Source organism: Hypomesus transpacificus, chromosome 25 (assembly GCF_021917145.1).
Source record: "Hypomesus transpacificus isolate Combined female chromosome 25, fHypTra1, whole genome shotgun sequence".
Classification (NCBI taxonomy): Eukaryota; Metazoa; Chordata; class Actinopteri; order Osmeriformes; family Osmeridae; genus Hypomesus; species Hypomesus transpacificus.
In genome coordinates, this window is record NC_061084.1 from 1,444,148 (window position 1) to 1,456,934 (window position 12,787).

Below are 12,787 nucleotides of genomic sequence, written 5' to 3' on the forward strand. Positions count from 1 at the left end.
TGAAACTCTGCTCTTGTATATCAATTACGAATTTGATACTGCTCGATACTTAAAGGAAAAACGAAACTCCATCAACCTTTTTTACTAACTGCTTAAGTGCCCGAGTAATTCACTGCACAACATGAAGCCTTGCTTTTCTAGTCTTCAAAAATGTTAGCAGATGAAGCATGCGCCTGCAACTATGAAAAAGTATTTTATATTGCTGTTCAGTAAAGATGCATGAAATGAAATTTAATAAAGATGTTTGCGAGTGTACTATAGCCAGGCTTGCCTACTCTCTGGTTTTCAAGTCTGGAAATCAAAACATTTTAAAATGTGTAAACATAAAAAAATAAAATGTACAACAGTATGAATACAATTGATGTGCATTTTATCCGTTTTGTTATTGTAAAAGATCCTAAATATACAGTATGTATAAACTTAAATATATTCATAATGTTTTTGATCGTTAGACCTGGCAAAAAAAGTACAAAACAGGAGGGAAACTAGGGTATCTCCTCCTCTTGTTGTGAAGGAAGTGACAAAACAGGCACCAAAAGACTGGAGCCTGACCACCACTCACACTGCTGGACCAGACGCTTCTGAAGAAAGACACAGCACTCTAAACTTGGAGGGAATTGCTCCAGTAGGCAGTTAACACCATGAAGACTTTCAGGACAGTCGTCCTCTTCTTAGCCTCAATTCAGCTCCTCACAACAGGTAAGAAACTGCTTAAAACCTTCAACACTGGTAGAAAACTAGCAGAAAACTAGTCAAAGTTTATCCAAATCAGTGTTACTTGTTTGAATCCTTACATTGTTTTGGTCAGGTTTCACATTTTACAATTCAAATGAATAATTCTCCTGCAATGCAATTTATTTTGTACTACATACAGGACCCCATTTGAAAAAAATAATTACAGGAAAAGGATGGTCATATTAACGGATAAATGTTTCCTGTGTGAAATCTTCAATAAAATGTTGTTGTCATGACGGAATGGTGTGAAGGAACAGACTGCAGGCAACAAAATAAGGGAAAGTTTTGTGTACGGACACTGTCCAGCTTTCAAATGGGCTGAGAGCAAAGAGTTAATGAATTATAACTTTTAAAGTTTGATTTAGATTATAAATGTGATTCAAATAGTTCTGTGTAGTGATTCAGTTTGCTGAGAAAGTCTGACTTTACCTGCATTTCTCGCTCAGTTTGTGGCAAAATGCTAACAAAAAAGTTTTTGTTGAAGGTTTTCAGGTTTAAATTATAACAGGGTCACTCTGAAGAGGGCTGTTCTGTTGTGGAGTATTACTGAATTTTGATCCACTATCCATAATCCTCCACTATAAATCAAATCTCTGATTTGTTTCCTAGGTTGAATGAAACAGACATTAAGTTCAAACCCAGTAACCTTGTCCAACAAAAACTACAGAAGACAGGAAAATTGTAATTGGCCTTTGGCAGTAGCGGTAAAGGGACAACAATAGACTGTTCGAGACAGGATAGGTCTGGACTAAGCAGAGGATATCCACTTGAAAATAAATGTGTGGCAGGAAAGCAGACCCATATTTCTTGTCATAGCAAGTAAAAAATCTTCTAACGTAGGATGGATGTGAGTGTTTTTAACCATAGGCCTGTTTTGAATGTATATGCCATGCTCTCTAGAAGTGTACATGGGTATGGAACAGTATTATGAAAGTAATCTTTACGAAGTCAGGTGATTTTGAGACATGATTACAGACCAATCTTAAGAGACAAGCACAGAAATCTTAAAGCAAGACTAGTATAGCACATCCTGAAGACAATCATTTTTCAGATGGTCAACATCTAAAAGGCCTTTGATGAAAGGAGGTTCTACCCCCTTTAAGACGCTTCACTTCAACAAATCCTTACATCTTTCCCCATCCCTCTACCTCAAACACATTGGTTTAGGGCAGTGACACTTATAAAGGAAGTTAACACACCATGTAACATTCCAATAAAACCTTCAGGAAAAACAGTGCCATGACCAACCAGGGCATTGTAAAATCATAATAGCATATCTGCATAATTTTCAGATGGCACATCCCACGCCCACCCAGTCCTATGGCTGCAGGGAAAGTCCATAGAAAACCAATGTTCTGACAATGTGGTATAAGGGATCTATTTACTTCCCTGTCCTAGTGGAAAGTATGAGGGAACAGAGCATATTAACCTGAGATTACATGGAATTTTGATGCATAGAATACAGTCAGTGACATGTACATTCCTGTGCTACCAATAGGAGCGAAAACTAGCCAGAAGACAAAAATCTAGGAATGTCCCTTTATTATGTCCTTGAATTCACACATTTTTATTTGGCACACAGTTCTCTCAGATGATCCAAATGTACCTACCCCTTCACCTACACTTCCAGGTAGGTATCACTAGCTACATTGACCGTATATATGATTACTGAAGTATTTCTCTGTTTACCCAAATTATTGTATTGTAGACTTGTTAACTTTTCTAATCTAAATGGTTAAAATGTCAACTTTATAATCATACCTGGCACATTTTCTGTAACATCTGTAATGGTGAGGTCATTTCTCTGACCTTTTATTTTTTGCAAAAGTATTTTTATCAGGGCAGTAAGTCGAATGGTGGAGGCCTTTGAAGGAAGCACTGGTTGTTCATTTGGAAGCGGGATGGGGAAGCTCAGTGGCTGGTTTGCTTTATGAAAAACAAAGCTAGATCTCCCCCAAATCCTGTAAATAATGTTTATAAATGTTAATAGATGTCTCCTTTATGTTCAAACAGCAGCAACATCTGTGGCTCCCCCTGTCACCACCATCAGTAAACAGTCGACAGTGCCCCCCTCTTCTACTAGTAACCATGCTGTTGTCAACAAGACAAATTTCACAACAGGTCAGTTAGTCGGTTATGGTTACGCAAATGTATCCGTGTTACTGTATCAATCTACTACTAATTGGGGCTTCTAGTGGATGTCGATGCAGAGACAGTGGCATTGTATCGTGTAAAGCAGTGAGCTTCAACCCTGGTCCTTGGGGCCCACTTTCCTGTATGTTGTAGAGGTTTCCTTTCTCCAACACACATGATTCAAATGAATAGTTCATTATCCGGCTTCTGCAGAGCTTAATGACAACCCATTCATTTGAATCAGGTGTGTTGGAGCAGAGAAACATCTAGAACATACAGGCCTCTTGCTATCCGCAGCTAACTGCCTAACGCAGCGGTTCTGTATTGAGGTTTGAAGACATATTCGATAATACCCAATTGCTCTGTAAGTGCCAAGTCAATGAAAGGAATAGTTAAGATGAGTTCAAGAGAAGTTCAAGACAAAATCAATTATTACACATATGTGAGGTGCAGGTGTCTGTTACACTCAAGTTGAGTATCACAGAAGACTGGACAATGAATACAGGAAATCAACAGAGTATATGGTGTCACAATATGGGAGGATACAAGATGATTAACATAGCCTTTGCAGGTACTGAAAAAGGACACTGTGATGTACCCCTGAGGATGCATTATAGCTTTTATTTAGGTATTTAGATAGGGCTCCCAGAAATGGACTTGTCATTCCTTCTATTTTCCTCATTCATGAGCTTAATATTGCAAGGTATGATCAAACATTGTTTATTATATGCAGAACATTTCAAACAGTATAGAAATAATAAAGTAATCATTTTCTCAAATTGTTGTTAACTGATCAGTGGTTTAAGGACAAACCTCTTCAGGTTATGGGGTGGGTCGACCAAGAGAGAAAAATTACAATACAAAAAGAGATACAGAACCTAGAATCACAATTCATAGAAATGTATTGAGTGGTGACCTAAGCCCTCAGGCTTCTGTTTCCAGTAGAGGAAAGGACACCTGCTACAACTGTTATCACCAAAACAACCCAGCTGCCCTCTGCATCATCCATGTCATCGTCCAGTGGGCTCAACAATCATACTATTGAAAGTAAGACCCTAATCTGAATATCTCCCACAGTTTAATTTCAACTGAACATATGACTTGTCATAAGGGGTTAGGGGGTTACTATTTGGGTCCAATGCTACTAGGGGGTTACTAACAGGTCCAATGTTTTTGGATGTGAAAATGCCATTTTTGGTCATTTTTTCAAAGACAAATGTCCGTACTCTAACTAGTAAACTTTCCCAAGATACATTTAGTAGATGTGTTTAGTAACCTCTGGAGAGAGTAATGTGTTAGTTTTACCAAAAGTACCAAACCAGTGCATTCATTCTTCTCACCAGCGACAACTAAAACAGAACAGAAAGCCAGCAGCTCATCTCAGGCTCCCACTCTAACCCCCTCTAAGACTGATGCAGTGACAACAAAAAATGAAGTGCCTGGTACAACCACCCCAAGTACCAACCTGACAGGTAGGAGAGTTCATGGATGTATCAAGACTTTATCACTGTTGAATATTTAAGCAATAAGGTACGAGAGGCAGTACTTTATTGTCAATAAAGTACGTGTTCCAGGGTGTTGTTAGGCCCGACGCGCAGCGGAGGAACTCTCCCCTTTAAGGTAAATGTAAAAAGGCATACAGTACTTTATCGCTCAATAATGCACACCCCGGAACTCCCTCTCAACCAATCAGAATGCTGGATTTCATCCACCCGTATTATAATTAGGGTTAATGTCTGAGATTGGGTCCACCTTGACTGGCACGTTGGATGAGAGTGTCTGATGTCAAGTACCGAAACACACAATGACCCCCATGTTATATAACTGGGATGTGTTTAAAAGCACCGATAGATATATGAATCCCAATTTCTGTACACTATATTCATGTACAGTCTTCTTTCACCAGGAGGCTTACATAACCTGACTCATTGCTCAAAGGAGGGTAAGAATTGACCTTCCTTATTTGATATTTTTCCAATTACTGAATCTGACTTTGGTTTCATAAGATGATCATTTCTTTACAGTAGGTCCAGACCAGATGAAAGATCCTGATGGTAGGTCTGCTTCCTGTTTCATATTCACTAGCTCTGGCCAATAAACACATAATACACACATTTAAGCTAATAAAATGAACAGTAAAATAATGTACAATTCCCAGCTGTGCTGCTTTGCCATTTCAACTTCCCATATAAAGACACAGACCCCTTTTTATTTACATTTGTTGTTAGTAGTTTGTCAACTCTCCAACAGAATACTTCCTCTATATGTTAACTATTTATGTTTAAAACACTATAGTGTCACAAGTAAAGTGAAGAAAATGGTGAATGGGTGCTAAGTTGTCTTGTCAGCAGGATCCACCTTTGACCTTCCTCAGATAAGACACTCCTGTGGGTCCTGCTACCAGTCCTGGGCGTTGTCCTTGCTGCTGGCATCGTCATTTTCAAATTCAAATGCATGAAGGTCCACGACCACACAGGTATTGCTGAATATAACAGTGTGGCCCCACAGAAAGTGTCAGTCAACTGATCCACAATCATTTGCTGTCAGTTAACTGCGACATTGACTGTTTTCTTCTTGTTTTTCTCTTTTCAGAGATGAATGATCATGAACATGAGAAGTGAGTATCCTGAGTAAATCAGGAGTGTATTACATCACAAAAAGGAAGCTACTACGATCCATAGAACTTTGGATTGCACCAGAATTTTACTGACATTTTGTGTTAATCAGTTATGAGTTTAACTTGAAGTAAAGGTTCTTTTTTTTCAAATAGTATCATAGTCTTCACATTATTTATTTTAGAAATGATAACACACTAACTATGAATGTAAATATACTGTAAATATTTCTGAGATGGGTCTTTCTCTCCTTGCTTTAAATGTAGCGCCTCTTACCAAAGCAGGCCTGACAGCAGCAAAGATGGTGTCATGCTTCTTGGGGTCAAGTCATCAGGAGGAGAGGTCAATGGTAAGTTTGGAACCCATCATTCAGAGGCAGCCTCGTTCAAATTTTAAACACAATTTTACATAACTGTAACTGATGTCAATAAATGCAGATGAAACAACCTCATATAGCTTGTAAGAGGTACTGAGTTCCCCTTGACTTTAGCCACTCAGACCCCTGCTTACAAAGTATGGACAAAACATATTTATATATACAGAAAGTAAAACACCGAAGAATGTTCAATTGGGAATAGATCTTTATAAAGAAGAACATGAATTCATTTAGGTAAAATGTATGAAGAGATAATATGTAAAGTATTTCACATAACATAATAAAATAAGCAATCCTATATAAAATAATGGATGCATTTTCAATGCTTCCTTTTAAAGTGGTGTTTTAGTATGCCTTTGCTTTTATTTGTCATTTTAAACCTTATTTTTCAACTGTTGTTTCAGACCTTTACTGATATTCTCTTACCACATTCCATCATGGACAACTACTTTAACAAGGTGTAAACTTGTTCTCATTCCCAGAAGGTCTGAAGCATTTGACATTGTGCATGTCCCATAATGGTCCATAGTTTTACAGAGTTAGGAGAAGGTGTTTCCTGTGATTTTGCTCCCCCCACCCTTCATAGACCAGCAGGAGATGAAAGATTGGAACTTCCTTACATAAACACAGATTATTCTGGACAAGGCCTATTGTGTGTCCAGCGAATGTGGCCCACACTCTTATGTGCATGCACCCCCTAAACTCCTACTTCCTCATCTATTAATGTAGAGCACTTGGTTGGTGCCTGCAAGGCGGAAATGTGGTCAATGTTTAGGAATTGTGCTGAGAAGAAGGTTGGGTTGTGACCGGATATCTGAGTTCATATTGATTCGGTTTTTAAACTTTTTTCTTATATCTTATGTAAAACTACAGTATGTAGAACTCTCATTGGTCCATTATATTTAACACAAATAAGATGAATAGGTATTTTTCCTTTTGTTTTTTCTTTGATTGTAAACCCAAAACTGCCCAATCATTTTAAATTGGGATGTATCCTTGGTAGACCATTAGGGGGCAGTGCGAAATGATTGATTAATTTATGAAATGAATGAAACACTAATGAGTCTTTCCAGTTCTTCAGTCATGTCATTCAATGATTGTATCTATCCAATGAATAGAAAATTAATATACTGTGCTATGTTCATACATTTTGTAGAAATTCTGGGTTTAATGTTATGTTTCACCTTGCAGTGATTAAAATATTCACGTGCATCCTTTATTCTACCTTTACAGTACATTAAGGTTTCATTAGTTGCTATGCAACTACATAGCAACATAGTCCATAGTAACAATATTGTAGGTACCTAGGAAGAGTTAGTTTAAACTTGATTATGGTTTAGCGATACAAGTTATTGCAAGTGAAACTTGATATGGGGAGGTTGGTCTCTACATTGATCTAGTTTTGATAACACAATGTTCAACTGCTCCTTTACAACTTTACTGTGCTTCCTTATACTATTGTAATAACCTATACTGCTAACAATTCAATTACATTGCAATTCCTATGAACCTAAAAAATGTAGTTACATGCTAATGTAGCCTTAATGTAAAGTGTCGTCAAATGCTGTGCACATACACAACAAACATGCAAAGTATGCATGTTAGAAGGAAGCTATAAATGAACACTATCCTCCTGAAATAACCCACAGGAAACAGGGACTGCCTTATCAGCTTGTCCTGAATGCTATTCCATGTGGATGGACAGTTTAATGTTTTAACTGAAGAGTGCCAACCATGGCTGTCCTGTGAGAAAGTCAATACTGCCATCTAGTGTTGAACTCTTTAACCATAAAGCACATGCAACAACATGTTATATGTGAAATGTAAAGTGAACTGTGAAGTTTCAATGAAATGTATGAAATATTAAGGTTGATTTATTTTATGTTTTTCAGCTGTTGCAAGATAATACGGGAGTCTGTTGCAAAAAGAAAAAAAAATGGAAATAGTAGGCGACAACTGGAAAACTACAACATTAGCGCTCACATAGAAACATGGCATCAAGCACGATTGTGGTTGGTAAATGTAAAAGATGACTGCTGAAAGAATTAATTTAAGAAAATCAATTGGTTATACAAAAAGGTTGTAGAGCCTGTATGATTAAAATAAAGCTTCAAAAAAATATTTGCAATGTTTGTTTTGTGATTATTATGTTACCCTTGCCAGGCCAGGTAGAAAAAGTCAAGTAAAAGTAGAAATCGAACATCACTTCTTCAGACTACAGTTGTTTACACAAGCGAAACATGGTATGATTGAGAAGGGTTAGTTTAGTCAGAGCCTGTTTTTTCCTTTATTAGACATTCTCTGGTTTAGTGTAGCCTACGTTTTATAAATAATTTAAGTATGGGCAGAAGTCTTAAGATGTATATACGTGTGGAGAAAATCATTTTCCATAAAGAACTGATAAAAGAATGGAGAGAATAATATATATATATGGAGACAATCGTAAAAAATAAAAAAATAAAAGAAATGGTGACCTAGTAATCATCAACCAAGACCCGGAAGTAGTCTCTTTGTGTGTGTTTGTTGCGATACATCGATGGAAGTAAATTTTCTAGTTAGCTAGCTAAGATGGCGGAAGAACAGCAGGAAAAATCACAGGGAGACATCGAGGGTAAGTAAATGAACAACAGATCAACTTTAATGACATACTATACAGGCATTTATAGTTGTCTAGCTGCTATTGTTTATTGTTGTACTTAAATTGTGACAGCACGAGAAGATGATGTTGCAATAATGTGTTCCCAACAGTGAACGAACTGATGAAAAATAAATGCTTACGTTTGCTAGCTAGCTAACAATGTTAGCAGCCCAGCGTTTATTAACCAGTTTTTAGCAATCAATTGCGATAGTTATAGTTAGCCAACCAATTGGCTGTTCACACAGAGGTATATGTAACCCTTGCTGGAGCATACATGGTTGAAGTTTAGGTCAGTGAGCTAGCTGAGCTGTAGCTAGAGCTAGCTCTACATATTGTATTTGGTTTGGCTAGCTGGTACAATGACAATGTAGCGCTGGCTTTTCACAGTCAGTGGGTTAGCTAACTAGATACGCTCGTTGTCAGTTATGTTTTAACGACGTTTGAGTCGACCTTTCTCTTTAGGTAACAAGTAGTCTACTAAAGCATTCGAAAAAAATGTTACAGTTAGGAATGCAGCATGCGGGTAGTGTATCCGTTCCGATGTTACGCTTAGTAGCTCGCTAGCTATTAGCCACACTACTAGCTTAGTAGCTTGCAAACTTATTATGTATCTGCGACAGGAGATAAATTAGGCATTTAGTGACTAACCATTACAATTTAACCAACGTTAAGACCCTAGCTGGCATAACCTAGTCCACATCATGCTTCTTCAACGTGTTTCTGTCCATCAATAGGTTTATTTTAATAAATAACTTGTTTTAGTTAGTATGTCAGGTTTTGTTATTGTGTGATTACATTAGCCTGACAAACAACATCGCCACTAGGTAGCTTAGGTGGTTGGGTAATACTTAAGGTTTAGTAGCAACCCTAATAGTTTAACCCTGCTAGGCAAAGATTAATTTGAACCCTTTCCCTTTTATAGCAGGAGTGAACTGCCTTGCTTATGACGAAGCCATCATTGCTCAACAGGACAGAATTCAACAGGAGGTGAGATGTAGTGTTCATGCTGAGAGGAACCCTTTGTGCTCTATTATTGGCAATTTTTTGGTCCTCTTCACATTGCTTTTATATGAGTTGACATACAGTATGTGTAATGCGGTATTACATACAGATTGACTATCACATATTTGGTCTGTGACATTCACGTCATCGGATTTTTCTATACAAATGCTTGCACAGACCTTCAGCTTTTGTTGTTTGTTTTTTTTTGTACTTTTTTTATTTATCTACCTTTCACATCAAGCATATCTCTTTATTGGTGGTCTAGCTAGCTGCTCAATGACAAGTAGAAGAGCCTGATGCTTTGTGTACACACATCCTTTTTCATTCTTGCTCGGTTACCGCTGCAAATTCTAAATGTTCTAAATGCAGCTATTCTCCCATACCACTCAGCCTCAGTCCCCCAAGAAGTTAGGTGACTTGCTAGACAACTATGGGTGAGAAGTAGGTTTTCCTTCCTTGGAAAATTAGTTTGCAAGCCCCAAAACATGTATGAGTTCTATGTAGTCCAGCATTAGCTTGTTAATAATCCAAAACTGTCTAAAAAGGTCTGTATTTGAATCTTAAGTCGTTTGACAACTTTGCTGTAGTGTAAAGCAATAACACCAGCTGTTTTGCTGAAGATTTTTCCACAATTTTCTTTTCCTTTTACGTCACTTTTTCTGTGCACATTTCTTGGTAATACTGGATGAATCAAATGATCCCAACCACAAAACGGAACCATTTACCTTGTTTTCTTAATGTTGAACAATCATTCTGTCTCTGTCTTCAGATCGCCACCAGTAACCCTTTAGTGTCAGACAGACAGGAGCTGTCAGTGCTGCAAAGAGAGTATGCCCAGGACGACAGCATCTATCAGCTTAAGATCAAGGTTGGTGCAGCCGCTGAGACTGACGGCGATCACAACATTTCCACCACTCGATCACAACTGTTCGTTGCGAACGCTGATCGGCCATTGTTTTTGTTTTTTCCCCTAGGATTTACACAAAAAATATTCCTACATTCGCAAGACGCGTCCAGATGGAAACTGTTTCTACAGAGCGTTTGGCTTCTCGCATCTCGAATCACTTCTGGATGACAGTAAAGAACTGCAGAGGTATGCTTTGATACACGATGCAAAACCAATTTCCTACAGGGAACTTATCCAATTGATATGAAACAAAATATTTGATATACTTAGATTTTAATTCTGTAAGTTCTAAAATGTTTACAGGAGCATACAATTGACATATAATGATGTATAATATATTGATGTAATTCAATCTAAAGGTTAATTGGAGGTTGTCTTCTAATAATGGTGGAAGTGTAGACATCCTCCTTTGGAGATGTATAGGGCCTTCTACCTGCCACTTTAACTTGAATGGGAAGGTTTGTGTGTTGTCATTGGCTGTGACATGTAAGAGGATAGGAATGCAGTCCATCCAAAGCTCGAGTGGGCTGCAGGGTGGTGTTTGTAGGGTCGCTATGCAGAAGAGGGCCCTTGTCAGGAACCAACTATGGTTTAAAAGAGGTAGAAGGGCCAGTCACCCCATGACTGCCAAGTATCAGGTTTATATTTAATACATGAAGTTAAAGTATATTATTGTCCCCAACATTCAATTTTCAGAAGTGGCTGGCTGGTGGTAATGACTGACTCCAATGTTTCTACAGGTTTAAGGCTGTGGCAGCAAAAAGCAAACTGGATCTGGTGAACGAGGGTTTCACAGAGTTCACCATTGAAGACTTTCACAATACAGTGAGTTTTTGCAATCCTATACAAACATGCAAGTGCAACAGACTGAATCTGGATTTGATTGTCCCGACTCCTCCCCCCCAGTTCATGGACCTGATCGAGTTGTGTGAGAAGCAGCCAGGGCTGACGGAGCTGCTGGGCTCCTTCAACGACCAGAACGTGTCGGACTACGTGGTGGTGTACCTGCGGCTGCTCACCTCAGGGTACCTGCAGAGAGAGCACGGCTTCTTCCAGCACTTCATCGAGGGAGGACGCTCCGTCAAGGAGTTTTGTCAGCAGGTGAGTCTGGACTACACTGTACAATGTTGAGGAGCTGGTCGAACGTTTTTGAACGGCCTTAACAGGTTGACAAGTCGTGATAGTGTAATAACGCGTTAGTGTGGTAGTTAACAGATTTTCCACACATGGACTGTGGAATGTTTTTTTTTTTTATTTGAAGGGAAAGAGAGAAAAAAGAGGCTTGATCATTTATTGTCATATCTTAATTAACTGCAGTGTAGACAAGATGACATGTTAGTCTACCGAACCATGCTTTTCCATCCCAGCAGTAGCAACAGTTACGAGGGCCATTGTCTTCTGTTCACAGGAAGTGGAGCCCATGTCTAAAGAGAGCGACCACATCCACATCATCGCCTTAGCTCAGGCCCTCAACGTGTCCATCCTGGTGGAGTACATGGACAGAGGTGAGGGTGGGACAGTCAACCACCACGTATTTCCAGAGGGCAGCGAGCCTCGCGTTTTCCTTCTTTACAGACCCGGCCACTATGACATCCTGTACAAATAGGATCTTGCTTTCTTCTCTCCCCCTCCCCTCACCTTCCCACTGTGTAGGCAGTGGGGAACATACCGCCATGTTGACGTAAACGTTACTGTACTATGAATAAAGTATGGCATCTGAGGATTAAGATGATCAGTCACATTACAGTCACCTTCTACCCTTCACTCCAATCTTCCTCCATCACAGAACATACATGAATAAAAAACAAAAAGACAAAGTGACTCCAGGCATTTAGAGTTGTACAGTTTTTCTTTTGTGGTTGTACATGTTATCAACTTGCTTTTTGTTGGTTTCTTTCCTTTGTTACACTGCGTTTTATTAAAGGGATTTACATGTTATGTCCAAATGTACAATGTGTGGGTCTGTGATGCATTCTGCATAATCTGCTGGCACTTCCCTGCAGTTCTAATGACTGGCCCTCCTAACCGTGCCTGGCTGAGGTCATGGACTGGAGCAGTGGTCTTCAACCCTGGTCCTCAGGGAAGACTGTCCTGTATGTTTTTAGATGTGTTCCTGCTCCACCTGATGAACAGCTAAGCACGGAAACATCTAGAACATACAGGACAGTCTTCCCTGAGGACCAGGGTTGAAGACCACTAGTACACCAGTGGTTGTTTAGACTGCACATCAGGCCAGGACTCCTGCTGGTCCTGAAGTGATCCTACCTGTGATGGGCTCAGCCTCTGACCACCAGCTAGGCAGTCCTGACCTCAAGATAACAATCGTCTTAAACCCTACCAGTTTGGTCACCTGATAATCTCATTTAGCAGGTCTGGGGGTT

General features: G+C 39.1%; 2 protein-coding genes across 5 annotated transcripts; both read left to right on the forward strand.

Moving 5' to 3' along the window:
* Window positions 1-538: 538 nt before the first annotated feature.
* LOC124487191 (cell wall integrity and stress response component 4-like) lies at window positions 539-7,987 on the forward strand. Of its 3 annotated transcripts, XM_047049335.1 has the most exons (12): window positions 539-699; window positions 2,318-2,365; window positions 2,749-2,856; window positions 3,811-3,915; window positions 4,212-4,340; window positions 4,775-4,810; window positions 4,893-4,922; window positions 5,243-5,344; window positions 5,461-5,485; window positions 5,750-5,832; window positions 6,264-6,317; window positions 7,752-7,987. In XM_047049335.1, exons 1-11 carry the CDS (start codon window positions 642-644, stop codon window positions 6,272-6,274), a joined length of 735 nt encoding a protein of 244 aa, XP_046905291.1. In that variant the 5' UTR covers window positions 539-641; the 3' UTR covers window positions 6,275-6,317; window positions 7,752-7,987. The 3 variants fall into 3 exon arrangements, with proteins under 3 accessions (XP_046905291.1, XP_046905290.1, XP_046905292.1); XM_047049334.1 differs by lacking the exon at window positions 6,264-6,317; XM_047049336.1 differs by lacking the exon at window positions 6,264-6,317 and having other exon boundaries at window positions 4,896-4,922.
* A 375-nt stretch (window positions 7,988-8,362) lies between these two features.
* Window positions 8,363-12,344, forward strand: LOC124487021 (ubiquitin thioesterase OTUB1-like). 2 transcript variants are annotated; one of them, XM_047049007.1, is made up of 7 exons: window positions 8,363-8,470; window positions 9,420-9,484; window positions 10,269-10,367; window positions 10,474-10,592; window positions 11,147-11,231; window positions 11,313-11,507; window positions 11,815-12,344. In XM_047049007.1, the coding sequence occupies exons 1-7, from the start codon at window positions 8,428-8,430 to the stop codon at window positions 12,010-12,012; spliced, it is 804 nt and encodes a 267-aa protein (XP_046904963.1). In that variant the 5' UTR covers window positions 8,363-8,427; the 3' UTR covers window positions 12,013-12,344. The 2 variants fall into 2 exon arrangements, with proteins under 2 accessions (XP_046904963.1, XP_046904964.1); XM_047049008.1 differs by having other exon boundaries at window positions 8,377-8,470; window positions 9,423-9,484.
* The last annotated feature ends 443 nt before the right edge of the window (window positions 12,345-12,787 follow it).

Bases quoted from the DNA above. Each gene is read 5' to 3' on its own strand.
- LOC124487191 (XM_047049334.1), top strand. From the start codon at position 642: ATGAAGACTTTCAGGACAGTCGTCCTCTTCTTAGCCTCAATTCAGCTC. The intron at 2,857-3,810 runs GTCAGTTAGTCG...TTCTGTTTCCAG, and splicing joins CAAGACAAATTTCACAACAG to TAGAGGAAAGGACACCTGCT. The intron at 3,916-4,211 runs GTAAGACCCTAA...TCTTCTCACCAG, and splicing joins CAACAATCATACTATTGAAA to CGACAACTAAAACAGAACAG.
- LOC124487021 (XM_047049007.1), top strand. From the start codon at position 8,428: ATGGCGGAAGAACAGCAGGAAAAATCACAGGGAGACATCGAGG. The intron at 9,485-10,268 runs GTGAGATGTAGT...CTCTGTCTTCAG, and splicing joins AGGACAGAATTCAACAGGAG to ATCGCCACCAGTAACCCTTT. The intron at 11,508-11,814 runs GTGAGTCTGGAC...TTCTGTTCACAG, and splicing joins TCAAGGAGTTTTGTCAGCAG to GAAGTGGAGCCCATGTCTAA.